The sequence below is a fragment of the Megalops cyprinoides genome, chromosome 7, assembly GCF_013368585.1.
Source record: "Megalops cyprinoides isolate fMegCyp1 chromosome 7, fMegCyp1.pri, whole genome shotgun sequence".
Taxonomy (NCBI): domain Eukaryota; kingdom Metazoa; phylum Chordata; class Actinopteri; order Elopiformes; family Megalopidae; genus Megalops; species Megalops cyprinoides.
In genome coordinates, this window is record NC_050589.1 from 29,481,485 (window position 1) to 29,509,052 (window position 27,568).

The 27,568-nt window shown below is 43.3% G+C and overlaps 1 protein-coding gene across 2 annotated transcripts; it reads left to right on the plus strand.

Moving 5' to 3' along the window:
• Nucleotides 1-26,931, plus strand: ptpn22 (protein tyrosine phosphatase non-receptor type 22). Of its 2 annotated transcripts, none has more exons than XM_036532470.1 (27): nucleotides 1-248; nucleotides 5,651-5,759; nucleotides 6,320-6,396; nucleotides 6,869-6,964; nucleotides 7,976-8,014; nucleotides 8,907-8,978; nucleotides 11,068-11,127; nucleotides 11,947-12,089; nucleotides 14,055-14,121; nucleotides 14,409-14,486; nucleotides 15,097-15,183; nucleotides 16,955-17,070; nucleotides 17,377-17,957; nucleotides 18,486-18,566; nucleotides 18,839-18,910; nucleotides 19,252-19,323; nucleotides 19,629-19,759; nucleotides 20,485-20,512; nucleotides 20,840-20,935; nucleotides 21,402-21,473; nucleotides 21,945-22,078; nucleotides 22,477-22,504; nucleotides 23,905-23,958; nucleotides 24,090-24,214; nucleotides 25,034-25,064; nucleotides 25,342-25,419; nucleotides 26,062-26,931. In XM_036532470.1, the coding sequence occupies exons 1-27, from the start codon at nucleotides 147-149 to the stop codon at nucleotides 26,121-26,123; spliced, it is 2,691 nt and encodes an 896-aa protein (XP_036388363.1). In that variant the 5' UTR covers nucleotides 1-146; the 3' UTR covers nucleotides 26,124-26,931. The 2 variants fall into 2 exon arrangements, with proteins under 2 accessions (XP_036388363.1, XP_036388364.1); XM_036532471.1 differs by having other exon boundaries at nucleotides 19,632-19,759.
• Nucleotides 26,932-27,568: the final 637 nt, after the last annotated feature.

Below are 27,568 nucleotides of genomic sequence, written 5' to 3' on the forward strand. Positions count from 1 at the left end.
GCTTCCTTCAAGACAGCTCACACAGTGCCTAGCCACAGTGCCTCTCAGCTCAGCGAGGGCTGCATCCTGCCAGGCCCTCACCGCTGCCCCCCATGTCCTGACATGCCCAGTGGTGCCGGCCTTGGACCGCCAGCACGTACCCGAGGATGGACCAGCAAGTGCAGGCTTTGAGGGGCTTCCTGGCCCGGTTGAGCAGCAAGGAGGCGGAGACCGAGGACGCTGAGGGGGGCTTCGCCGGGGAGTTCGCCGTGAGTTCACCACTCTTTTGCGCCTGGGGGCTTCTGCTGCCAGCTCTCCAAAGCTCGCTTCGCTACATGACAGCACAGGCTAACAGTGGACCTCGCCAATCTGACTCTCCGGCGATGACAGAAGTTTAGAACATCAAGCGCTTGATTCAGAGACAAGGGGGGTAGAAGCACAGCTTACACAGACGCGTGCCGTGCCTTGACACGCATAAGGTTTTTAATATGGCTAGATTCTGCGGGCTAACAGGCTCAGTGGCTTAAGACTGTTCTCATCAGATGGGCTGGTGCTTTTTGTGTCTCTTACTCCCTATTCTTCTGCATCTTTCTATCGGCGTCTGTATCTGCCCCTGTCTGTGCGGATGGGTGAGATGTCACTGTGGTCTGTAGACCCACTCCGGCGTGCCGAGCTGTGTCGTTTCTGTGTCAGTTACATGTCATGTATGTAGAGCCAGCCACTTCCTCACCAGCAGAATAACAAAACTGCCCACATGAGGAGCAGTAGGGGCTTGGATGATTTGGGTAGGATTTTCAAAGGGCTTCATCTTACAATTGACCTTTAACATTCATCCTCACCAGCATATACTTTCCAAGGAATGTATTTTAACAAGAAAAGCTTTCAAAGAGCTTCTACAGCTAAAAAAAGAAAAAAAAAGGAAACCTACAGAAAGTTTCTAATTGGACATACAAAGCATTCGCTATCTGTATAGCCCTTATAAGTTCGACTAAGAATGCTAGTGTACGTCCAGTCAAACACTCCCTCTGGGCTTACTGTCCTAAGACAGTTGGGATAGCTGCAGCTTCAGAGAAGACTCGGTATAGGGAACGGAAAGTGTCATCGTCCACCCAGCAGGCATTGGAGGACCCACCGCAAGAGAATGACACAGACAATGAGGCAGTGGTTAACACTGTAATGTTCTGCTGGGCTGCACAGTGATTCTCATGTTTTCTACCTCAAATGCATTTCCGTATACTGCGCCATTGCCCAATTTTACACAAACAAGAAACAGGAACCTGGGCGCAAGAGACGTGAACCTTTCCGCCTTTCGTGTAATTAGTATTTTTGTTTTTTTGTGACTTGAAGGACAGTGTGCATGGCTGTTAGTGCAGGTGGTACAGCTAATACACCCATGTGAGCGTGTATGATCAGGATTGATAAGTAGACAATTCAAGGTCTAGGTCAGTCAGAGGTGAAGATAATTCTGCTCCCAGTATTACTTTCTCTCTTCATACTGCAATCATCGGCATGATCTCAGCATATCAATGTAACTTCCTTTTACATATGCCTTCACATGGCCTGTGAAGACATATGTTTTTTTTTCTTCAAAAACACATGCACACACATACATGCAAAACACACACACACAAGCGCAAATGCACACTTGCATGCACGTTTGCAAGCACACACATTGACGCCAAACACAGACACATACAGACATACACCCAGTGCATTCATGTCCTTTCAGCAAAAGGAATGAACCAAATTAGAATTACATTATTACTTATAGATTAATAGAGCAATAAACACAAGGGCAATGTGTTGTGGTTGTGAGGAGCAGGGCTCTTACTCAAAAGTAGACTGTTAGATTCCCAGGTGGGTCACTGCTGTTGTACCCTTGGGTGAAGTGCTGTACTCAATAAACCCGATTTTAAAATTCCAATACGAAATTGATCAAAAATGTGAAAATCGTAAGTTACTTTGTCACTCTGAGTAAGAGTATCTGTTAAGCATATGTGATGTAAATACAGGTATATAACTGCTTTGGATGCACTGTCACCACATCTGTAGCATCATCACAAATGCTGCCATGCTCTGACATGGCAGCCTGCTACACTTCAGGATATTACAAAACCATAAACACCCTGCCAAGAAATGCTTTATTCCCATTCACATTTCTGTTCAAGACAGGGCCTAGCTAGGACAGCACATTCATGCTATGTATAAGTACATGCTGTGCATTCGGCAGATGAATTACTTTAAATTCTGCCCCATCCAGTAAGCACACCTCACATCTCCATAGGTAGGTTTATCTCAGGCAGGTAATTAACCAACAAGCTCAACAGGTCGTAACATTTAGACCAGGCAAATTCAACCACCTCCCTTTCTCACAAATGTCAGAGCGATGTTACAAGAACACTGTATGTCAGCTGGGCCTTATTTTGAGTGTCACTTCCAGTTTCAGTAGCACAGAAGAACAAACACGCACACACACACACACACACACACACACACACACACACAAACACATACACACACACACACACACACACAAAAACACACACACACAAACACATACACACACACACACACACACACAAAAACACACACAAACACACACACACACGCATGCCCACTCTTATGAACTATTCACTTTGTTGTTAACGTGGGCACCATGGCGACACCCATACCAAAATCACTCCACATCGTATGTCCCACCCCACATCCCTTGGCAGTCCCTCCACAATGAGGCAGCCCATCAGCACATCAGTGACGAGTGACACTCCTGTGACAGGGCCGCGCCCTCCTCCCCAGATGCCACCAGGGCTGCCTCATGGCTGGACCCCAAGCATGCAAGCTTACATCACCCTCCCACCCCTCCCTTTTTGGGACAAAAGACAGGCTGTAGTCTCAGCTGCGCAGACAGCCAATCTGCCTGCGCAGTCTGCACTGGGCTGCGCGAAAGGGCCTGACAAAAAGCCCTGTGTGTTTGACCCTGGAAGGAATGGTCTTTTTGAGTGGTCTCCGTGGGAGCAGTCGCTCAGAGGGAGTCCCCTTGGTGACAGCTGGCTGTTCTGTGTTCCACGTTGTGCATGCGTTGTGCATCTATTGTTGGACACTTGCTCTTGTCCTGTTGAAAGGACTATGGACCAGCTATGCCACCACATACAGCACAAAAGTGCCCTCCATACATAATTTACCTTGAGGGATGACATGCTAGTTGTATGCCAAATGGTGTCACTGCCAAATAGTGACACCTCCTGCACTTTCAAGACTCAGGGTTAACAAAAGGAAAGGATAGTTAAGTTAACTATAAGGATAGTTAGCGTTTGAGCATGAATGTTTGTTTATAGAGGACTAGGTATTTGCTGGCTTGCTCTCTGTTGGTTTTCTTTGTGGCTTAATTATTTGATTGCGAAACATACTTCATACTAGTGCCAATCATCAAATGTATCATAGGTAAAATGTTCCATGAATGTATGGAATAATTATAAAATTACATTTTGCAAAAATAAATAAAAATTGAAATGAGTCAATGATTAGTTTGATGAAGTAATTCATAGCAGGGGGTGTCTAGTTTTGAGCCCCAGCCCCTCCGTTAGTAGAAGTGGCAGGGGTCACAGAATGATTTTCATTTTTAGAAGCACGTGCAGTGTGCTGACCATTGTTCACCATCAGCTTGACACGATGGCACTGAACACTTTCCAGGGAAAGAGTCCCCTCTTTTCTGCTGCTGACAGGGAAGAGATTGTCTGGTCTACTACTGGCTTGAGGAGTGAGATAACACCTGAAAAATCCAACAGTATACTGACTGAAGAGGGACTAAGCTTTATACATATGGTATTTGACAATCAGCCATATAAATTGGGTTGCCAACAGTAAATGTTCTAAAGGTGACTTTATTCTATATACTTTCATAAGCAGATGTTGGCCATACCAAGACACATTGACACGCAAAACTACTGAGCACTGCTTCCATAACCAGAGCTCAGCATTAAAAACCAGTTCTACAAGCAGGATGCAACATCACTCCTTGTGACTGTGTGAGAATTCAGTACCGTAATCACAGCCTAGAAACATGCAAGTAAACATTTACAGAACTGTGTTTTTTATGTCATTTGAAATGTCTGTTTCATGGAAACTCTGTGAAATCCTGCAGTTTGTATATTAAACCCAGAATAGCGGAAAGTTGTGGCTAACACACACAAATCTGTCACACCGGCTGTGTTCTCCAGCTTATTGTGAGCTGTGAGAAGGTGTGACTCCGTGAAACCAGACGGCAGGTTCTCGTCTCACCACAGCGCTGTGAGAGGAATGGAAATTTTCTGTCTGTAATCGCAGTGCCGTCTCACCGGTCCAATCCCCAACACACGGGCAGGAAAAAAACCCCTCACCCTCATCCTACTGATGCAAGAACCAACACACCCTCATGAGGGTAATGTTAGGAATGCATGCTAACATCTTAGTCCTGGTGTAAGAGCAAACTCATGTTGACCAAACCAAAGAGGTTGTCCACGCTCCACAGTAGAGTTCAACAACACATAGACTTTTTAAATTTATTTATTATTTTACATTCAATCATCTGTGTAAGAACTGGACTGAGCTCAAGAGAACATTGGCTATATTGTGACAATTACATCGCATTTGTGTCAGTCAAATGGAAGAGAAGTTCTTCATACAAGATCTGACATCAGTATGAGCCATTGGGAAAACTTGATTTGGAGACTGTAATATAGGGGTCTTAAAGTCAACACCAGCAACCTGTTTTCTTTTTTTTTTAACAGCATAGTAAAATTCAGTTAAGGTTTTTCCTTGAACGTGTGATGTGGCAATACAGAGTGCTTTCAACAAGCTTTGCGGGAAATGTGAATCGTGTGTGCGTGGGGGCTGCGTCACTGGCGTCAGTGAGTGTGTATGGGCTCTCGCAACTGCGGTGGGCAGGCGGCGCCATGGAAACTGTCACAAGTCAGATCTCATTGGCTGGGTCGGCAGTTTCAACTTCCTCTAGGGGGGATCCATTTTCAGACCTCAAGCCCCGAATGACGTGGCTACTCTGAAATTTATCGGTGAACGCACTGATTCTAAGAGCTTGGGTCAGTAAATTCCTTCAGCCACTGATGGGTAGCACAAAAAAACAAAGGATGAACAATTTAAAAACATTCCAAATCGCCCCCCTTTTTTTACAAACTCCTTTATTACAGTTTGAAATGTCTTCACTAGGGGCATGCCCAACAACACACCCAATCTATATGTTCCTTTCACCCATGATAGTGGGGGCTGGGGTCATTCTCATTTTGACACATGCAGTCCATTTACCCGCTATTGTCTAGCTGTGAAACAATAAATAGGTGGCATGGGAATTACTAGGGTAATTTCCAGCCGTGGAGGGAGACTATAGTATCCACAATTACATGAGTCATCACCCACTACCGTGAAGAAAAATATTCTAAGAATATTTACTAAGAATATTTCTTCCTACTCTCCCTACAGCTATCAGCTGTCAGCTAAGGGGGTCTGAACTCTACAGACCTTTAACTGTTGGCTCTTCCCTGCTTTGTCCCCAGCCCCCTGCCAGAAATGTCTGACAAAGGACTATTGAAAATCCAGCGGTGACCTGGCTTGTCCCGCAGACCACTTGATGAATCAGTGTCTGTGCCCATTGATGGAAACGGGGGGCTTGTCTTTGCAGAGACTGAAGAGGCAGTCTACCAAATACCGCACCGAGAAGATCTTCCCCATGAAGGCTGCAGAGAAGCAGAGCAACGTAAAGAAGAACAGATACAAGGACATCGTGCCCTGTGAGTGTGTCTGTCGGACAGAGCCCCTCCCTCACCCTTCCACCCGTCCTGCCAGTCACTCCGTGCTACAGGCGACGCTCTGAGAGTAGAACATGCAGGCCTGATTTTGAAAGGCCCATCCAACGTTCAGCCACAATGGGGCTACAGAGTGCAGGGGCTGCGGGCGGTGAACCACACACCAGCCTCAGTTTCATGGCTGCTGCCAGTCACTGTGCCATAACTACTGAAAATGCAGCTTGGGTCATTCATTGCACTGGCCTAATCTCTTGAAGCAATTGTCTTTGGCTGGGGAGAGCGTTTAGCTAGCCACATCTGAATGTCATAGCGCAGCAGTGCATTGTATTGTGCAGTGTTATTGTAACCTTGAGCAAAATACTGTACTTAATGTGAATTACTTCAGTAAATATCCAGCTCTGTAAATGGATTGTACGTAAAGCATGTAAGGGTGTCTACCACCCAAACAAATAATGTTAATCATAGTCACGTTCTTATAGTAATATATAGTAATATATTTGAAATATAATGTAACACAGATCTGTCATGCCTCTCTCTTGCTCCAGTTGACCACACTAGGGTGAAGCTTTCCCTTAGCATCTCAGACAGTGACACTGACTACATCAATGCCAACTTCATCAAGGTAAGATCAGGCGAGGAAGACCCCAGCAGTACAGCTCCAGTCACATTGTGACACTTACTGACAGGCTTATGGAGGGGAGACCAGGAGGCTTCACCCCTCACTGTGTCTCTATGACAGTTGACATGTTGGCCGGTTTAAGCACATTAATTATCTTGAATTAGCAGTTTGGCCTAAGTACAACACGTCTAAAACTGTCCTGAAAGCATTTCCAGCACCAGATATTACACAACACCTTTCATTCAGCTTTAACAGTTGACATGATTATTCATTAGTTATTAAATTGATGAAGATTTTGATTTGATTCTACTCAGTATGGCTGCCTGGCTCCCACATTCATTAGTCCTTTTGAACCCTGTTTTGAAAATGTTGGCTGGTCTTAGCTCGTTGCTTTTGTAGATCATATGACCTGCCATGATTGTAGCTCCCCCTCTAGAAAATCAAATGTTTGACCCCGAGACCTCTGTGTCCCCAGGGTGTGTTTAAGCAGAGGGCCTACATTGCCACACAGGGACCCCTTCCCCACACCGTGCTGGACTTCTGGAGGATGATCTGGGAATACAAAGTGGAGGTGGGGCTTGTTGTTCTGGTTCCGACTGGATCTGCTCCAGTCTGACTGTATATTTCTAACCGTAGCTGTGGCCATGTCTCGTTGTTACTCACACCACAATGATAACTATAAACAAAGTGCCGTGATAACTAAAACCCTGAATGAGAAGGAAAGTCATTATTGGAATCACCTTCAGTGAATTTGTTACACTTCGCTCCACTGACAGAACCAATCCTTAGCATTTACAAAAATGTATAAAGGTCGAAACAGCGTGAGTACTGTCAAAGGAACTTACAGTTGCTGAATGAAAATACATTCTCTGCTACAACTGCTAGCAAGCATATTGTAGCTTACTTTGTGGTTATAATCATTCAGTGTGACCTCACTTTTCTGTTGGAGGACCAACATTGCCAGCCAGTTGTATAAAGGTTTAGGAACATACAGCCTTCATGATCTAAAATTCAGTAGCACTTCCAGCTGTGCACATTCAATAGAAGTTGTAATCAGCTGGGAATGACTCATTCCATTATATAAAACATAAAAAAGTATTAATCTCAATTATGTGAAACCCATTGAGTTCATTTTATGGGGAGACTTTTAACACCTCAGTATCTACACATTTAGTTCTTGGCATATGTAAGAAAATGCAGCCAGGTGCAGAGGAAGAGCAGATTCACTACAGAGAATGCATGGCAGCTCCACACAGAACTCCTCAGAAATAAGCCTCGTAGTTACCCTCCTCTCATCTGTGTTCCACCTGATGACGAATTGCCCTTGTTCTAGAATTACATTCCACCACTGGCTTTGTGTCTCCTGTGCCAGTCTAGTGGTTCCTCTTCAGCGGCCATACTGTCCCAGCACAGCCATCTTTTCCACCACCACCCCTTCTTTTCTCTTTTTTGCTGTATGTGTCTGTGCTTCCCTCTCCGCGAGCGTGAAGCTGCCAAACACTGTGAGAAACCAGACTTGTCTCACAGCGCAATGATGCTTCGAACTCTTCCCCCCATAATTCTTTGCATCCTCTTTTTTCAGATCATTGTTATGGCCTGCCGGGAGTTTGAGATGGGCAGGGTGAGTCTGTTCCTCTTCCATCCCCTCCTAAACACAGCCACAATTCAATTGCTTCCATTGCAATTGCAACTGAATTGAATTGCAACAATTTCAAATGGTTGGGAAATATCATTGATGGAGTGAGGGCCATGCATCTGCTAAATTAATGGGAGAAAACAAATCAGTGAAAAGATATCGATGCTTAGTATTCAAAGGTATCGCTTGAGTTGTTGAGTTAAATTTGACCTCGTTCTTAATTTTCTAATGTAGAAATATATGAATACGCAAGTAAGCCTACAGTACATGAAAGAAAGGGTACTAGCATTTGTGTTTCCACAGATGGTCTTGAAATTTTGGACAATTTTGATGATGAGTTAAGCAGTAGTTTGATCTGAGAATGACTGCCTCACTTCCATTTTTACCCACATTAAAAAAATGATTAATTCCTGATCTGTCACAGTCTGACCAATTCTGTATTAAGGTCTATCTGCAGCAATGCGGTCACAGCAGCGACAGCGTGCATCAAAACTCAACCAATGACATCAGCCATATAAAACTGTCACAGGCCTTGAGGGCCTAAAATGGAGGGAGAGGTCTTTGTTTCCAGCAGTGCCTGGGACATAATGTTCCTTCAACTTCATAGTAAAGTTTCAACAGCATTGCAATGACATTGTGAGAATTGATACGTTCTTGCACAGTCTCGTATGTCTTGCAGGCTGTAATCAGACTTCACAGCCATTAGCAAGCCAGCAGGAAGCCATCAACTGTAGCATCTTGAGTGACAGAATAGAGTCTGATGTCATTGTTGCCACATGCTCTTCACGCCATGTCAGAGGTGGACATTCACAGCTTTCAACACTGGCAGGCTGGTGGTGGGGACGGAGTGTTACATCTTGACCCTCTTCCCTTACAGAAAAAGTGCGAGCGCTACTGGCCAGAGAGGAAGGAGGAGCCGTTTGTCTGCAGCCCCTTCACCGTTCAATGCGTGAGCACTTCCTCCCTTGCCCTGACCACTTCCTGCCTTTGCTGATGACCACTTTGGTGGCGTATACCTCAGTAGCTGATGAAATGAGCTAGTACTTAAGAATGGGTTCAACAGCCACTCTTCTGAGATGCACTTTACTGCCACCATCCAGAGAAAGAGCTACATCACAGATATTCTGATGATGACTGGATGCTTGGCTCTTGTGTCCTGTCATCCACTGTACTTTCTTGTTTGGGAAGTCCCATTTGATAACAGAAAAGTTTTTGTGCTCTTTGTTTTGCTATTCAAATTGATAGATGTTTTTATAGACCATGGCCCTATATTCATACCAAGCCAGCAAGTCAGACTGCTTTCAGCGTCAGCAATGAGGAAGACAGAGCTTTCAATGTAAAGCACATAGAGCTGGCTATCTGGATGATATTTAGAAAATGTGACAAGCTCCCCACCAGGCAGGATTGTAGTTTGTGTGTTTGCAAACAGCTTTGCAACAGATATGATCTAAATGCCTGAAAACATTGAACTGCTTGAGAACATATCTCGATTGGGCGGGTGATTGCATTTTACTAAACCGTGTCAAACGTGGTAATGTTATGTGAAATGAAAGCATGAAAGGAAATAGGAATGGTTTTGGTGATCTCCCTGTTCTAACTACATTTAAAACTTGAGGAAAAACTTGTGAAAAATAGACTTGTACAGTCAATTAGTAGTTAAGGAAGTAAAGTGAACAACATCCGCCCAGTTTCACTCCTGACTATGTGAATGGATGTAGACCATAGGCAGTACCCACTGCAATCCTGTTATTGAAAGGTCAGTAATCAGCACCTGGCTGCATAGGTAACACAGCAATCAAAGAGCACACACGCACCCAAGTTTACTCATGTGCTGGACTGATGGGATACATGTCATCATAGTGTATGTCGAAATATTGTTAGGTCCCAGACATGACAAAGATTACTCTGACCAAAGCATTGCCAAATTTGTTGTGTCTGTTTCTATGGTGTTGTATAGATGAGAGAATGTCAAAGTCACTCGTGTTGCTGAAAGTCACATGAGCAAATGAGATTCAAATGGTTCGGAGCAGAATTAGCTGCCGGGTAATTTTTGTGTAATTTTATATGGTAAATTCTTGTGTGAAGCAAGTAGACAAGAGCATGAATGACAGTTTGGGACTGGGCACACATGGTTCCACTCTGAGGGGGAACTCCAAATAGTAATACTTTATAATGAGTATCATTTTTGATTGCATTTGCTCTTGAGGGAAGGGAGACTATTTAGCAGAAGAGTCAGTACTCCCAATTTACAGAGAACAGAAACTTGTAATCAATCTTCTACTCACTGGTTGGGAAGCTCAAACTGAGCCACTGGGGAAAAGGATGACTGAAGAGGAGATACAGAACCAGTTACCATATATACAGTAGTTTCACTGCTCTCCAATAAGGAGTCTCTGGCTCCATTGTGGTGCACTGATCACAGGAACATCTTCCTTTTTCTGATCAATGTGGGCAGCACTGAACACAAGACCACACACTCCCACACCACTGATCTCAGGACAGTCCAAACCCACTTCTAAGTGGGTTTCATTTCTGTATTTTCTTCATCTTGTTTCTGAATCTGATATGTTCACAGATTCATTGACACACATATTGACCACAATCTGGGGACCTAAACTCCAAGCGTGGGTGTTGTTAATGTGAGACTGACTTTTAAAATATTATCATTCAAGACCACAAGAACCTGGTCAAAAAAAACGAGAACTGAACAAGCACTTTTTTGGCTGTTGCTATCGGGAGGTAAAGCGAGGTACTATAATTAATTTAGGGAAGCCTCACAGTTAGTCAGTCAGTGGTAGAGCTGCCCTATAAATGGCACAACCATATCTAAGGATGCTTGCTCCAGCCAATAATGCAGTGACACATTTCAAATCAACCTTTTCAAAACAAAACCCAAAACACAATCAAATGGGAGTATTGCATTCCATGTGAACCACCATATCATTTCTAGACCAGTTCTACAAGAGGACTATAAAAACAACATTCTCCACAGAAGATAAAATAACTTACTGAGCTGATTTTCTCTATGTCTGTCCTAGGAATCAGTGGAAAGTAGAGGGGACTACTTAACAAGGGTTTTAAAGGTGACTTTTCGTGATGTGAGTACTTACCCACATTGTTATTAGTATTGTCACTGTTTTCATGACTGTTCTGTGCAATGTGTGTGTGTGTGTGCTAACCATAAAGCTGTAGTGATATAAATCTGCGGATGTAGCATTGACATTTAGTAATAGCAACAAGCCTTTTGTGAACACGTAGCATGTATTTATTTAGCTAATGATCTAGTGTATATGAATTCACGTAGCATGTATTCATTTAGCTAATGATCTAGTGTATATGAATTTTACAAAGTCAATCATGCAATGTCAGTAAAATACAGTTACATCTCCTGTTCATAGATTTTATTATATGGAAGCAATTCTTGGAGTTTGCTGAAACTGTATTTCAGAGAAATGCTGTTAAAATATTATTGCAGAATCTTATTAAGTTTTATTATTAAATTATATGTAATATATTTTCATATAATCTGGTATCATGGAAGCAGTGTAGGTAAATGACTCTGCTCAAGTATACGATACACCACCTGGGATTCAAACCTCTAACCTCTAACCTCTAACCTCAAACTCAAATCCTTACTGGCCTCTTAAATGCTTTCAGTTAAAGGGAATGTGAAAAGTGTATGATACTCATTGCAGTCTGTTTCGCCCTTACATAGCTAAAATATTTCATTCTAAATCATACTGTACAGTGATGATTACTTAAGAACACCTTGGTTGTTTGTACCATGGGGTAAATTGTAAATATCTCAATCACAAATATATACATATATCATATTATATACAACATCTAACATACTTTGTTAGCTACGTTGTGTACTGTCTGTATTGTGAAACTGGCATGTTTCAATCCACCCCTAGTCATCACGGACTCTCAAGCAACTGCACTACGTGAACTGGCCGGACCATGGGGTGCCAGACTCCATTCCCCCAATCCTGGAGTTGATCCAGGAGATGCGTTCATACCAGGAGCACGATGACATTCCCATCTGCATCCACTGCAGGTCAGTCTCTGACACATTCAGCCTGTCATCAACTAGATGTGTTGCAAGCCTCGGCATGGAAACGTTGCATATCACAGAGACGCTGGAAGGACATTATCATTAATGCCGCCTGCAAAGGCCATCTCAGATACAAGAGTGACCTTCTTCATGACAGGAAATAGCACACACACAAGAGGAAGCTGCAGGAGCATTAGAGGAGCCTACATTGGCTCTGCTATGTGTCACTGTAGAGAAAAAAAGAAACAGAAAAAAATCAGTCATGAGACATGAGGCAGTACACGCAGCCTCGACCTATTCTATTCTAGTGTTGTGTTTGATGCTGTGGTCTTCGCCTGTGCTTGTGTAGCTTGGGCATCCTGTTTTGTCCCTTGGATGTGAGACCCCTCCCCCTTGTAGTCACACAGGAAGTATGCGTGGGTGGCTGACCACTGACTGAACAAACGCTAATTTATTTCCACTCACTGGCTGCCTCTGAATGCAAGCCACACCTGCACGGGGTCTTCAGCACTGCACCTCAGCATACATGAAATGGAACATGTCAATCAAAGGCTTGACGCTTGTTGTGATGGGAGTTGGAGGTTCACCCTCCGTGTCCTTGATGCATCGAAGAGCGAGCACAGCCTGCACTGGTGGTGCTTTGACTTTGGGAAATTCCATTGCCACTTCTACAGTCTGCTCTGTGCTGTAAAAGTAACCCTTCTGAGTTCTGAACGAAGGCACAGCAAAGATGTTTTTAGACAGTCACACAACCATTTTCCTGAAACCTGTCAGACCAGATTACCAGCTAACTAGCTGCAAATGAAAGAACCTTGCATCCTCCAACATGCCAGTTGCTGTTCCGTATCCTCCCCCCATCTCTGCCCCCCCCCCCCCCCCCCCTCCTTTAGCTGACCCCATTCCATGATTTCTGGGAGCTTCTGTAACCTTGGTCACTGACCTGGCATGAACCTACCCTTATAATGAAGCCAATCAGAGCTCCAGCCCTCTTTCCACCCCAAATTAAAATAAAAAGTCAACAAAGATAGGAAAATGTTTGGTATGATGAGCACTTATGTGCTCATTTTCCCAGGTTTACTGAGCATAATCAGTGAGTAAAATCTCTCTCTTATATATACTTACATGCATTGCAGAGTTATTTCTGCTTATTCACGTGTCATCAGTACACATGCTTGACTGGCAGATGCTCTTTCCAAAGGCAAACTGCAATGAGCAGTTTATAAAGGTGGCTTTTACACCAGCACCTCACTACAGTAACAAGCAACAAACTACTATTGGACCACCTGATTACCTTATATTGCCTTTGCATGATGATCTTCCTTTAAAATCTGATATTCTACATGCTTAAATTGGACAGTAAAGGGAGGACATTGTCGTCAGGGGTGGTAATCAAACTGCAGAATATTAGTGACCTCCAAGACGAGGAATCAGAAGCAAAATGTGCCGGGCAGGAGCCGGTGAAGCTTTGACACAATGCAACGGTTCAGTCGGTGCTCTGTTTTTGGATGAGAAGGTTTCTGTTCTGCTGGCAATAATTAGGCAGGGTGAGGTGCCTCACTGCACCGCTTGATAGATTGCGAACCATGATAGGCAGGAGATGACATTCAGCACAAACAGGACCGTCAGTGCCGAGGGTGATGGCTTGTTGGTCAAAATGGCTGACATCAACAGCCTGATGAGTTTTCATGTGTGACGTGATAAGAGTGAACTGACGGTTACCTTTCTCTAATGCAAATGCAAGTATTTATAGGTTATATATTATCATATAGGCTGTGCATGGGTTGATTCATGTTGCAAAGGAGCCTGTTGTATGGCGTAATCTCTTCTCTTCTGTTCCTTAAATGCAAGGTGGTCAGCATGTTATTATTCAAAGTTAATGAATGACCTGAGATTTGTGGCCTGTTTTAATGCTCTCCTCTGTGTGGGAGCTGATGTACTCCATATAATGGTGTCTTCATGGGGTTGCAGTGCTGGCTGTGGTAGGACGGGGGCGCTGTGCGTCATTGACTACACCTGGAAAATGATGAGGAACCAGGTAAGAAGGCATCTATCCTAGCAAAGTCATCTGCTGTACAGTTGTTATAATTCATCAGATGGTTTGGCCTTTAAGGTTGAACAAAAGGGGAGAAATATGCATGGGTGAGAACAAATCCTCCCTTCAGTGCTACCTGTGGAAGAACCAGCCCAGGCTCAGCAGAAGTACAATAGCAGACCCTAACTGATCAGGCACTAGGGTGATTAGGTAGCAGTCCTTGAGATGCTCACTGGCAGCCAACAGAATGATAGGAAATCCTGTTCCAATCACTGTCTGTTGCCTTTCAGATGATCACTGAGAACTTCAGCATCTTCGAGCTGGTCCAGGATATGCGGACACAAAGGCCCTCAGTGGTTCAAACCAAGGTGACTGTTCTCCATAACACTGCATACAGTGCCAGAGTCAATCCTCCATATAACTGTGCACATGCCTAAGACAGTCCTTGACATAAAACACATCTAAAACAATTCTCCAGCCTTATTGGTTTAATGATTTTTTTCTGAAGCATGAGGTTTATGCTTGACTGTTTTAAATCTGCAGGTATTGCTGCTGCTGGTATAGATCAGTCTAGATCATAGTAAGTTAGTAAAGAGCATATATTCAACATCCATTTATCTTCCTGTGTATTCACTGAGGCTGTTTAGGTTAACCACCCTGCTCTTTGTTACAAAGGCCCACTTGGTGATTAAAAAACAACCTATTTACAAGCTCAGCTTTTAACCACTGCACGACTCCGTCATCCCTGTGAAAAAGCCTTCCAGTTGCTTCTGTGCTCAGGCAGGAACCTTTTTTTTCATCATTTCCTGTAAAGTCCTGATGGCACAAGGAGTGGAAAGGATACAACGGATTGTAGACTCAAAACTAACATGTACGGTTTGAGAAAGCAGGGGTCTGTAATCTAGCCAGGCCAGGCTGCAAATTTTAACAGCTAGAACTTACAATTCAAACTAATACACCTCTGATTCTTCTCTACAGGAGCAGTATGAGCTTGTCTACAGGACCATTAAGTTCTTGTTCAAGACGTACCTCCAGACAATCACCAACCAATCAAGAGCAGTTGAGGTACTGGGGTGGAAGGTGGGGCTGGGTGTGGTGCCAAAGAAAGTGTAAATCCCCTAATGGAGCAACTAGGCTGATTGCTGTGTTCATGGAAGGAAACACGCTTGCTTCTCTGGAGTGTCTTAGTTCATCATATTATTAACAATAAAAGCCTAAATGAAATGTCTGCAGATACCGTGCAGCAGAATGACCTGATGCCATTCTGTAAAGGCCTCTGCACAATCATATTCAATGCCATAATTCTCTTATTTATATGCACATAAAGAGCACAACTGGGGAAGCTTTCCTCTGAGACATCTGCAAACATTGCAGCAAAAAACAGGACACAGTCTATCTCCATAAAACATTCATCACTACATTCAAAGGCCCATTATGCATGCATGCACTTTTTTATTTGCACTTTGGTTGTCTATTTGTTTTGTGCATAATCAACACTGAATTCACCATAGGCTAAATCAGCACTCTGTAGAGAGACTGGTTGCTATTTGTTCTCTTCATTTATTGTTAATATAAGAGAAAATGTGCCTTGTGTGGAGATTATTGCGGTGGGCCAGCATGCAAACGCTGTGACACTGTCCGTGTGTGGGTTTGTGTGTGCGCACATGTGTAAGCATGTCTCAGCATGTGCATGTGCACCTAAGTGGGTGCATGGGTGTGCATGCACATGTTTATCTGGAGCATGGGGCTAGTTTTTCAGGCAATAGAAAGTGGCACGCTAGCCATTCATTTCATTCACTCTCCCAGGGTTACTCTCAGACGTTAAAGTGAAACTTCTCACGCCACTGCCGTAACCAACTCAACACATACCCTACAGCATGTCACTACCGCCTTCTGAGAAACTGCGTCATATTTTCAGCAAAAAGGAAGCGAGGATGAAATGGTTCATTTTGAGCTTAACATAATATGGCCTTTGTCTGCATGTTTGTTTGTCTGTTATAGGCCTCTTGTTGGTATGACAACCTGCCTAGCTCAAGGCAGCTGCCCTATATTTTTCTATTACATAAAACTACAGTTTAATTGATGTTCTGTCTCAAGAACCGGAGTACCATTTAGAATTATTTGACATTATAATTGCTTAGCCGTCATAATTGCACATGATAAGGTTGTTTTTCTATTTTGTTAGAGTCTTTTCTACACATACTAAATTTCTTTCTCCGTCACATTTTTTGAGCTACCTCTAAGGCTATATTATTTGGTATTAGATTATGATTGTTTACAGCATTGAAACTATGTTTCAATGTTACATCTGATAAATATTATTCAATATATCGCGTGCATCTCAAATGTCATGTTCTATATTGATCACAGGGGACTTCCTTGTAAAGGACACTGAGTTAAATTTAACAAAGAAACAAGGTCTATGGTTTGTGTGGACAGATAAAGGTTGGAGAGGAACACTAATAACAATAATAACCACATAGTGAAACCTATTTCTTTTCTGTGAGTCACAGAAAGCCAAGTGTAATGGCCTTTAGACAACATAAATATACAAACTCCCATCCTGTAATACGTCACATTAGGTAGTAGGTTTGTGTTCTTCTTGCTGTGAACTTGATGGTATGTCACTGTATTGTCCTACACCAACACAATACAAAACACACACACACACTTACGCTCACACAGACACATGCACCCACACACTTATGCATACTCACTTTCACACACAATCAAATCATATCAAGTGTCCTGTCATCCTAAAGGGTCTTGTGAGTCAATTAGGTAACACCTCCATGGATCACCATTTCTCACACCTCCACCCCCTGCCCCCATTCAGGAACCAGCAGCCCCCTCATTCAGCCCAGCATCCAGTGAGAGTGACCTCACCACCTCCTGCTGTGAGGTGTCTGACCTGGAGCCAGAGGAGGAACTACAGTCTGAGGAACAGCCCAGGTTAGCTGTTTATCTATTATTGGCCCACAGATGCATATTGTTTCCCCCAGGACCCTATACCTTCCCCCTTCTGAGTCTCGTCAGGGGCACATTAGTGTCAGATGTCAAGCAAGGTATTACACTCTGAAAACATAAAACCCATTCTAATAATTTGTTGGTTTTCATCAAATGTGTGAAAGTAAAATAGAATGTCTCTCAAGGAGAATATGGTGAAATATCCTACAGAACTAATACTTTGAAATGTTGGTAAGAATTTGCAGTTAAGACTACAGTTGTTATCTGGTGGTGTATTTCATTCTCTCTCAGGCACATGAAAGTGGAGTGGCTGACAGAGCAGCCCAATCATGCATCAGCAGGGGTCGTTTCTTCAGTCTTTCCCCACCCTGCAATGGAGGAGAACAGCGGCCGGAGTCCAATGTCTCAGGCGTCCATGCTGTCCAGTGAGGACATCCTGAACTCTCTGATGGAAGGAGCCGGACAGTGGGGAGCGCGGGAGGAGGACGCCCAGCTGAAGAAGCAGGGCGGCCCGGACCTCCACAGGGCACGGACAGCTGAGCCCATCCCTCACAGCTCACCCAATCCCACACTCAACCAGGCGGACACGCCCACGCAGAAATCCAGGATGGTGGCTTGGAACGGCCTGCAGGAAGACGATGAGGCTCTGCTGGAGCCAGACATGCACCCCGACAGCACGGTGTGCCGGGATCCATTCTGTTTCTCAGTGGAGGATCCCTACTTCAGTCCCCAACCTCCTCGCATCTCTCAAACCCCAGTGGACTCATTGGATGAGCTGTGCAGCTGGACCACCAACCCCTGCTTCAACAGCCCTGTGCTGGCCCTCAACGATCAGCCAATGACACTGTCCCAGCTGGGGACCCAGGGCCCAGGTAAGAGGGTGTCTCTAACCCACTGATGGACGAGTGACAGTTCACAAATCCCATGATGGGTGGGGCTACTATGTGACCAATCAAAGCCTTTGCTCTGTGTTTACATTACAGTAAATTACATTATATTCATTTAGCAGACGTTCTTATCCAGAGCAACTTCCAGCACAATAGAATAGTATATCCATTCAAGTCGGTAGTGAAATACAATGTTTTGCTAAAAATAGTGAGTCCTGAGATCACATGCAAAAGGCATCATTAAAACATCTGTTGAGATAAGAAGATAAGTAGGGAAACTCCCATGGCAACTCAAACAGGTGACAACACTGTTAAGCCACACCACATCCTGTGTCTCGGACCCAGTACAAACACCACAAAACAAAGCTGAACATTTTTACAGGAAATTACAACATCCTTTTTGGAATTTTATCTGACAGGGACCATATAGATGGACGTCCAGCAAGCCTGTATTGTGGTCACAAAATCAATAATGCCATCTATGTCTGTGTGTGTGTCTGTTCCTAAATGTAGTCCCATCTTCCTCTGGTGAAGACAGCCCCCCACCACTACCTGAGCGAACCCCTGAATCTTACATCCTGGCTACCAGTCCAGGTGAGCCCCAATGTAGTTGTTCTCACCCTTTGTGCTAAATAACTCCTCTTTCTGCAGAAAACCTGGATAGAATTGCTCATCAGCTTCTTTCAGGCAAGATCAGCTCATTTCCTGTGTTGTTTCCTTGTGTGAGGCAAGCTCACTTCACACTGATTCTCTCATCTCAGTTGCATTTTCAATTTCTTACATGCAAGAGTCTGCTTCCAGGTCCATCTGCTTAACCAGAATCAACCATATAAGGTGAAGCATTCTTTTTTTACTGTGTTCCTCAGAGATCTCTGATGTCAAAGAGAAGCTAGCAGTCACTGTTCCACCAGTAACTCCCGAGACCCTCGCTGGAAACAGTGAGTATTAATAGAGAGATTGCAAATGCCAATAATAATAATGATAAAAATATGAGTACTAACGAGCACTAGCGAGTATTATTTTTAGTAATTTGCATTGCCTTTATTCAGGGTGACTTAAGTTTCTCAGATATTAGACATCTTCTGTATGTACATTTACTGATTCAACCCAGGGAGGGAATCTTACTCAGGGGTACAGCATTAGCGCCAAACCCAAGACTCGAGCCTGCTTCCCTCTGCATAGCTCCATAGTTCCACCAAGTCATGTTACTGCAGGTGTGCAGTGTTCCAAGTTTCCAAGGTGATTTTATAAGGTAGGTATGAATGTCATGTGCTTATAGGTAGCCCCCCCTCTCCAGTGCCCCCGCTCCCTGAGAGAACCCCAGAGTCTTTCATCATGGCCACTGATGAGGGTATGTGTAATAACACCAACACAATTTCAACACTGCTGTCATCAGAGCACAATGCCTACAATGGCTCTTTCTAGTAAAGGTCATCATATTTACGACACATGAACTTAATAAGACATTATGCCTGATAGATCTCCGCCTTAACTATACTGTCGTCTGTACGCACTTGTGCAGGCGGATCATTGCTGATGCAGCACAGATAGAGAGCTGTTTGCCAGGGCACGAGATGCTCAGGCCCACATTCTAAAGGTTGCGAGCCTTCCAAACTACAGAGGGTAGCCATAACGGAAAGCTTGTTTCTCCCTCAGCAGATCTGGTAAGAGGCGTGGTCCAGGACGCACCCCTTGCCGACAGAGCCAAAATTGGGACATCCTCAGAGTGGTGCGGGTCCTCAGAGCCACCCCCACCGGAACCAAAAAAACCCTGGACCCGGAGCAAGGTGAGGACCTCAATGGACCTGAACGCTGGACATCAATGAGAGGCTCTTGGGCTTCAGTCATAATTGTAGTGATGGAAATGGCACTGTAAGCTTTTATGGCTTCTGTGGATTTTTATTAATTTATTAAATTTTTATTAACTTATTTAAAGAGGCACATTCACACTGTAAATACAGAGTTACTCAAAGAAACTAAGCTAAAATGCCTATGCTAATTGTTTCAATAAATATGAAACGTGAGAAGCTTTGAGTTGCTCAGTGGAAGGTCATGCCCCATCTACCATACTGATAGCAAAAGATGATTAATGTCCTGCTTGACACACTGCCTTCCTTTGAAAGCTGATAGGTTAGAGAGATGATGATATCATTGGGTAGAAGTTCATGAGCAAACAGCTATTAAGATATGAAATATGCAGTATATCCTGTGTTGTATTATTGGGGTGAATACCTAAAATGTCGACAACAACACACGTTGTATAATGATCAACCATATGCTTTGAGTGTGTTATATGGTGCCCATTCCTCCTGCTCTACTTAGTGACACTTATACAGCGTGACTGTTGTACCTGTGCCATAGGGTTACACCTAACTAAAACAGGCCGCATTGGAATTGTAACAATGTTACAGCAGCATTGTCAGGAAGCTATGCATAATCTGGGCAACCACATCTGCCCTCCTAACCTGGAAAAGAATGGCTCGAGTTCAGATGCATTTTCACTCTCTTTCAGAGCTTAAGAGTCAGGATGTCGCTGCTGGGTGAGTCCCATAAACGTCTCCTTTGAATGGTGAAGTTTTTGCAGCAATGATTTACAGCATCTCTGGAGTTAGAACGTGCTGCATTTTTACAGAGGATCTTGTGATTTGTCACAAACACCTTTTCTAAATAGCACCAGTGAGCATTATCAGCTCTCACTGCAGTTCCTGTTTGGTAAAGGCTCCAGAGACACAGTGTCACGTAACGCACAGGCAGATCTACATTTCAGTAAGCCCTGCATAGCCATAGATATGCCGTGGCAAAACATGGTGAGGAGAGTTGAAAATGTGCAGGTAAGGTTAATCCCTGAATGGGACTGTGTGTTGCAGTGTCTCCCTTGACTTTTCTGGTTCCTGCCCCTGCTCAGTCAGAGCCAACTGCCCCTCCTCATCCTCCAGATCCTCTTCCTCCTCCAGCCAAAACAGGTACAATCGGCACAGGCTCTCTTCTTCCTCAAAACTAACATTCTTTCTTACATGCAATGTTAAACTCAGATTTAGTCAGTTTAACAACCCAGATTCATGAATACAAGGGAAGTACTGTGACATTATAGTGTATGTCTGTCCAAAGACATACACAGTCCAAAGACCTGAAGTTAACCATGAGGAAGATACTTTAGCTGAACTTATTCTGATAAGCAAATAAATCATATAAGATACTGTGGTCCTGGAGCAGGCGAGAGCCCAGTGTCATGTGTCAGCAATTCCCATTGTGTGACAGTACCCTTCATCCTTCACAGCCTCTGACTTTGCTGTTGAGGAGTCTTTAACTAATCTCACTGTAAAAAAATCAAAAGCTAAGGAAAGCTAAGGACGGTAGGACGGTTGGACGGTTGGTCTGTGGTTATGTGCTTATCTGGCCGCTTTTTCTTCTCTCTTTTTTTTTACCCAGAACCCACTGGGTCTGTCACACCACCTCTGCCAGAGAGAACCCCAGAGTCATTTGTCCTGGTCACTGATGAAGGTGAGCTGCTCATCTTCCTCTCTTATGAAACTATGTCTTCCTTATTACTGTCAACATTCATAAAGCTTCAACTGCAAATTACCCCCAGAATATGCTAAAATAGTTTTGCCAAGGAAGATTAATTTCTTTCCATGTGTGGATGCTAATGTAGAAGTCACTATAATGACAACAAATGCCTTTAAATTAGGAATAACCTGAATGCTTGTCTTATCTAGTATACTAAGTGACTAAACCACAAAAAGCTATTTGTTCTTATACTTGTCCAAGAGAGTTACTTTAATTTTAGTTGCTTTCTGCCTTTAGCAACTGACCCCTAGATATGATGAAAAATTTCTCACTAGATGGTTGGGGTTATTATTCCTGGTGGGCAAGATAATCTGAGGTCATCTGTCAAGGGCAGAAAGTGCCCAGAGCATGACTTTGCAGTTGCATTTGAGGTCACTTCCTCTACCCACAATCCTCTGCTCTTAGCTCCAAGGCCTCACGATGGTGCCCCCGGCCCCCAGCCCAGCCGACAGCAGTCCCAGAGAATTGGCACATCGTTGGAGTGGGCGGGTAACACACAGCCCAGGAGCTTCTTGGATGTGGTGATGAATCGGAGCAAGGTGACTGACCGTGACTCACTGAGTCTGTGACTCTGCCGATGCACCCCCTGCCTCCATCACCCTTTTCACAACCACCTAGGGTTCTCTTACTCACTTGCGACAACAGCAATACTGCACTCATGACCACAAGTGCATGTGTAAATTGCCAGTTTGACACACTGATAATAGCTCAGTCATGACACACATCCAGTGACATATAATATGCAAAACAGCTAAATTAAATACAAAACAGAAAAATTAATTTTGTCTAAACTAGATTAGATTTAGATTTTCTGACCAACAGTTGCTATAAAAATGATAACTGAAATGGTCTTCTGCCCCTTTTTGGTTAAATAAGCCTGAAGATCTTCCTTCCTGTTGAATGACTACACTCAAGTGTGTCGATTTTTTCCTTCTAGAGTGTTCGAGCCAAAAGTTCAAAGCAAGGTAAGTTGTGCTGTACCCTAGTGGTGCAAAGCGATTAGTTATTCAGCAACTTTCACCCATTTAAAACAGCTGTTTTTGTCTATTCTGTCTATGCCTCATGCCTTCATACTGATTTTATGCTGCTTTCAGCTGCAGAGGTAGAACAACTTAAATGCAAACTGGAAAAGTGTCAGTACAGATGAATGTACTGACAAAATCTATCAATCACAAGCCTACATTCTTTCTTTTCTGTCCAAACTGCTTCTTTAAAATACTCCAGGCCAGCCATGCTGTTTTCAAGCAGCGATGTACTGTGATACCTTCCCTTGCCACAGGAGGGCAATGTTTTCTTATGGAAAGGCAACATAATCATTATTGATAGTGAAGTGCAGGTTGCCAACCAGATTTGAGAACAGTTGACTTCTTACATAATGGATATTTGCATTTTCAGTTTCTTTGCATAATAGAATACAGTTGGTCAAGTTTTAAAATGTATTGTTTCTATGACAACCTACTTCATTTAGATGCATATAATTCATGTTCATAACACAAACAATTAGACAAAGCTATTTGGACCCAGTAAAGTCAATATTTTATATACATGAAAGTGCAACATACCTTAAATACAAAAGAATGTTTGCATGCATTGATTTTTTAATTTCCTTTTATTTTGTTATCGTATTATTGTGTGGAATTAGATGCAAATGAATATGAAGGCAATGTATTGATTTCATTGATTTAGGCATTGATTTAGGCATTGATTAGCATTTCTACCATGCACAGACTGTAGGAGTGTGTGTGTCATGTATAGCTACTCTCAGTAACGTATGCTCAGTCATGTGTTTAGTAGTGTGTGTAACAGTGTAAAAAGGTGCAGTCTCTCATTAGACTGTGTCGTAGTTTGTGTGTTGTAGAGTGTATGTAATAGTGTATGAAAGCCCAGCTTTAGTGTGTAGTATTTTGTGTGTAGTTTTGTGTGGAAATGCACAGCCTCTCTCCTTACAGTGTGTAGTAGCTGTGGGCAAGGGCGTAATTTTGCATGTGGACGGTAGGGACTCGTTCGCATTATCTTTGGAGTGAAGTCATATTACATAATTCCAATTTCCCCTCAGTTGTTGTGTCCATACCAATGCTGAGACCAAAACTATGCCCTTGACTGTAGGAGTGTGTGTGAATGCACAGCCTCTCTCTTTAGAGTGTATAGTAGCTGTAAGAGTGTGTGTGAAGGCACAGCCTCTCTCTTTAGAGTGTGTAGTAGCTGTAGGAGTGTGTGTGAAGGCACAGCCTCTCTCTTTAGAGTGTGTAGTAGCTGTAGGAGTGTGTGTAAAGGCACAGCCTCTCTCAGTAGCGTATGCTCAGTGCAGGGAGCAGCAGAGTGTCCTCTCTCGGCCTGCGAGCTCAGCTGTGTTTATGTTTCACAGACCGTCTGTCCGTGGCAGCCCCTGGCAACATGGCTCCTGCGCCTGGAGGAGACGGTGAGTGGGCCCCTCCCTTGCTGCTCTCCAAGCCAAACAAGCGACCCTGTCGGACACACAGACACTCACCTCTGACCTCTCCTAAAGACACGCAGAGGGCAATGACCACCCCCCCCTTCTGTCCCTCTCAGCTGTGGCTCCAGCTCCAGTGGAGGTGCTTGTGGATGGCGGGACGCCTGCTGCCGCTGGTTCGTCTGAGGAGAGACCACAGAACAGCAGCGGGAGGAACTCTCAGCAGAGCATGGCCAGGACTAAGGTAATACCCCCAGCACACACCAGAGCAGTCGCGCCCTCCTATCATCACTTACATTCAGCCACTTGGCAGACACCTCTATCCAGTGTACATATAAGTGCAAACCACATGAGCAGCTGCTCATACAGCAATTGACAGACAAAGTTTGAGCATGTGTCAATCCATCACACAGTGCTATAATAACTAATGCCATACAGAATACAGAATAGGTGTTACAGTAAAAGCTCAAACTAGTGTAATACTGTACAATAGCACACAAGGAAAAGAAAGATTTGAGGGTTCTAACTAGGTAGGGGAGCAAAAATGCAGTCTGAAGAGGTGAGTCTTCTGTGGTGGAAGATGCCCAGTTTTCCCACTGTCCTGGCCACTGTGAGTGGCTCATTCCACCATACCAGGGTCAGAGCGATCACGGGGACATGTGAGTGAGTGAGAGAGAAAGAGAGAGATTAAAAACATTAAAATTGGCTTCCCCCATTTCAAAAAGATGACTGATGCAGAAATAACATTAGTCACAGCTGCTCTGTAATGTAGTCACATGTCACAGCCTGAGGAGGAAATAGTGAACTCCCTGTGCTGCAGGAATTGAGAGTTTAAATACAATGTAATGGTACTTTTAGTAGCATGCAGTCACTATGGTAATTTCTTTTGCAGTTATTTGTCAATTGCAAATAATAATTTATTGTTGGTTTTTGACTATTGCCTTATTTGACTATTTGCCTATTAATGTAACTTTGGTATGCATATGTATGTCTAAATGTGCATGTATGTATAGTGTCACCGGTATGAAATTCTATTCAGACTTTGTCACTTCTCCTTTTACAGAGCCTGAAGTTTCTCAAATACATTCGGAAACGTAAGTCTAATGTATAGGACAGTTTTTGTGTTTGTGACCTAAAATGGATCTCTGATAATTGCATGGCATCTCTTTTCAAAGAGCTCACAAAAATGCTTACAAAACACAGCCCTGGCTTAACGCTGACAGCAGTCACCATCAGTATTAACACAAATACAATGGCCGAAATAATGATTCAGGAAGAGTGCATGAACCATGCATGCACAATGCCGCAAATTTGCTGGAAATTCACTGCCCTCAATGTCATGAATGTGAGCATCTCACGTCTCTTTTTCAGCTAAAGGGGACCCCCCTCTGGCCCCCACCCCCTCAGGACCTCCTCCTCCTTACACCACCACCCCCGGATTCAAAATCAGTATGCATCCTTATCAGCTATACTCCTCTCTCTCCATGAAGGTCACCTTTCACAATTCACACACACACACACACACACACACACACACACACACACACACACGCACATACACACGCACACACACACACACACACACCCTTGTCAAGACATGTCAATGACATGAAAATGGCTGCCTGCCGCCCTGCCTCTCAGATTAATAGCAGCTTTGAAATGTCATCCGTGGACTCATCTTCTCATTTCTTTATTCACTTTTCAAAGCCAGGCCAGAACCATATGTTACCACTAGGTGGCATTGCTCCCCACAGAGCACACCACAGCGATTCTCAGCCTACAGCCTGACCGCCAGTCACAGACATACCTGCAGCATGCACATTTTCAGGGGACTGCTGTGTAGTACTCCTAGGTTTTATGTGTATCGTAATGAGATACATAATGCACAGAACATAATCACTGAAAACGCTTTGTCTTAGCTTTTAACTTGTGAAAGTAAATTCACATTACATGCACATTATACTATAAGACTATGCACATCTATGAAACACAGTCTATGAAACCATCCCTAAGGTAAACATGAAATTGTACATTCAGATTTTCAAAGGATTAAGCATCTCTTTTTGGCGTCTGTGTGTCTTATTTCTCCAGGCTTTGGGAATCGTTTTGGGAAGCCCAAGGGCCCAAGGAGACACCCGGAGACGTGGGTGTGAGGGCAGGCCTCAGGGAGCCTCCACTCCCCTGTGGAAACAGGGCCTGGTCCCCCAACTGGCACCACTCTGCCTCATTTTCAGCTCCTCCACCGGATTATCCATCTACTGAAAGCGCAGTCGTCTTCTGCACGCACGGAAAACCATGCAGCAATGTGACTATTCACTCAGGATGTGAACACAATCTTTCTGTTGTGGTCTGGCTGTGAGGTTCCAGTGTTGGTTCTGTTCTGCTGGACTGTCGACCAATCAAGCGTGTCTAGCATTCTGCAACAGGAAGCTGAGCTTCACAACGCAGTGACAACCAAATGAAATGATGATTGTAAACACTGTGGTTGTGCACCTCCAATTTTGCAAATGCAAAGAGATGGAAGTATTGTTTTCTTTGTTTATCGTGTATTTATGACTAAAATAGGATGTATATAAAAATGTCCTGACCATGCACAGCCTTAGTTATGCAAATAATATTAAGAAGAGAAAGCAGGTTGTATAGTAAATGTTTAATATGTGATTGTTCTAAGGCTGGCTACAGTCACTGTTTTTCGAGTGCAGCTGGAAAGCCAGGATGTCTAGCTGTTGAAGAAACAGTTCTGAACTGGTCCACAAGCATCTGAAAGGAACTACATATCAAATCCCTGTATTCTGGGACAAAGTTCATTTAATTCACTTATATTCTATATTGCCTCCACCCCCACAATAAAAAAAATATTTTTGTTAACTCAATGTTGTAACAAAAATTCAACATCTGTATTTTTATATTATACAGTATGTTTTTTGAACAAAACACCCTTTCTATGAATAAAAGTCAATTTCCCCGAATTATTTTAAAGCTGTTATCCTGGGTGCTGCCATTTTTAATATATAAAATGCTTTTGTCATGCACTCCAATTTGACACTTTGAAAAATCACTTAAAAATTTTCATAAGAATTTTCATTTAATATTTAATCTATTTATCACATTATTTGCAGACCTTTGCACTGATATTTGAACAAATTTGCACATACAACACATGTCCACAACAGGACATGCATGACCATTTTAAAATGATTTATTTAAAAAAATACAAGAAAGTCTATGCATTCCATTGCGTATGTGTGTTTACACAATTATACAGTTGAAAAGATCCACACCTTTTACAGAGCTCTATTAAATGTAAATCATAATGATTATATTTACCAAAAAGAGTCCATCTTGATGATCTGATCATACTAACATATTTATAATTTTAATTATTTTAAAAAGGTAAAGAGAATCCTCAATACAGACATCAACAAGAGCTACTAGTGATATTACTGTAACACAAAGCATGCCTTGATCCCCAGGCAAACTTTCCTAAGACATATAATACAATCAAAAACAGAGGAAAAACAAAACAAACATAAAACAGTAAAATTAGCTGCCGATTTCTTTAAAACCTCTAATTGAGCTAGAAATTCACTTTCTAAAT

Excerpts from the sequence above, each read along its gene's own strand:
- ptpn22 (XM_036532470.1), top strand. The coding sequence starts at position 147 with ATGGACCAGCAAGTGCAGGCTTTGAGGGGCTTCCTGGCCCGGTTGAGC. Across the intron at positions 19,760-20,484 it reads AACCCTGGACCCGGAGCAAG|AGCTTAAGAGTCAGGATGTC; the intron begins GTGAGGACCTCA and ends ACTCTCTTTCAG. Across the intron at positions 24,215-25,033 it reads AGAGCATGGCCAGGACTAAG|AGCCTGAAGTTTCTCAAATA; the intron begins GTAATACCCCCA and ends CTCCTTTTACAG.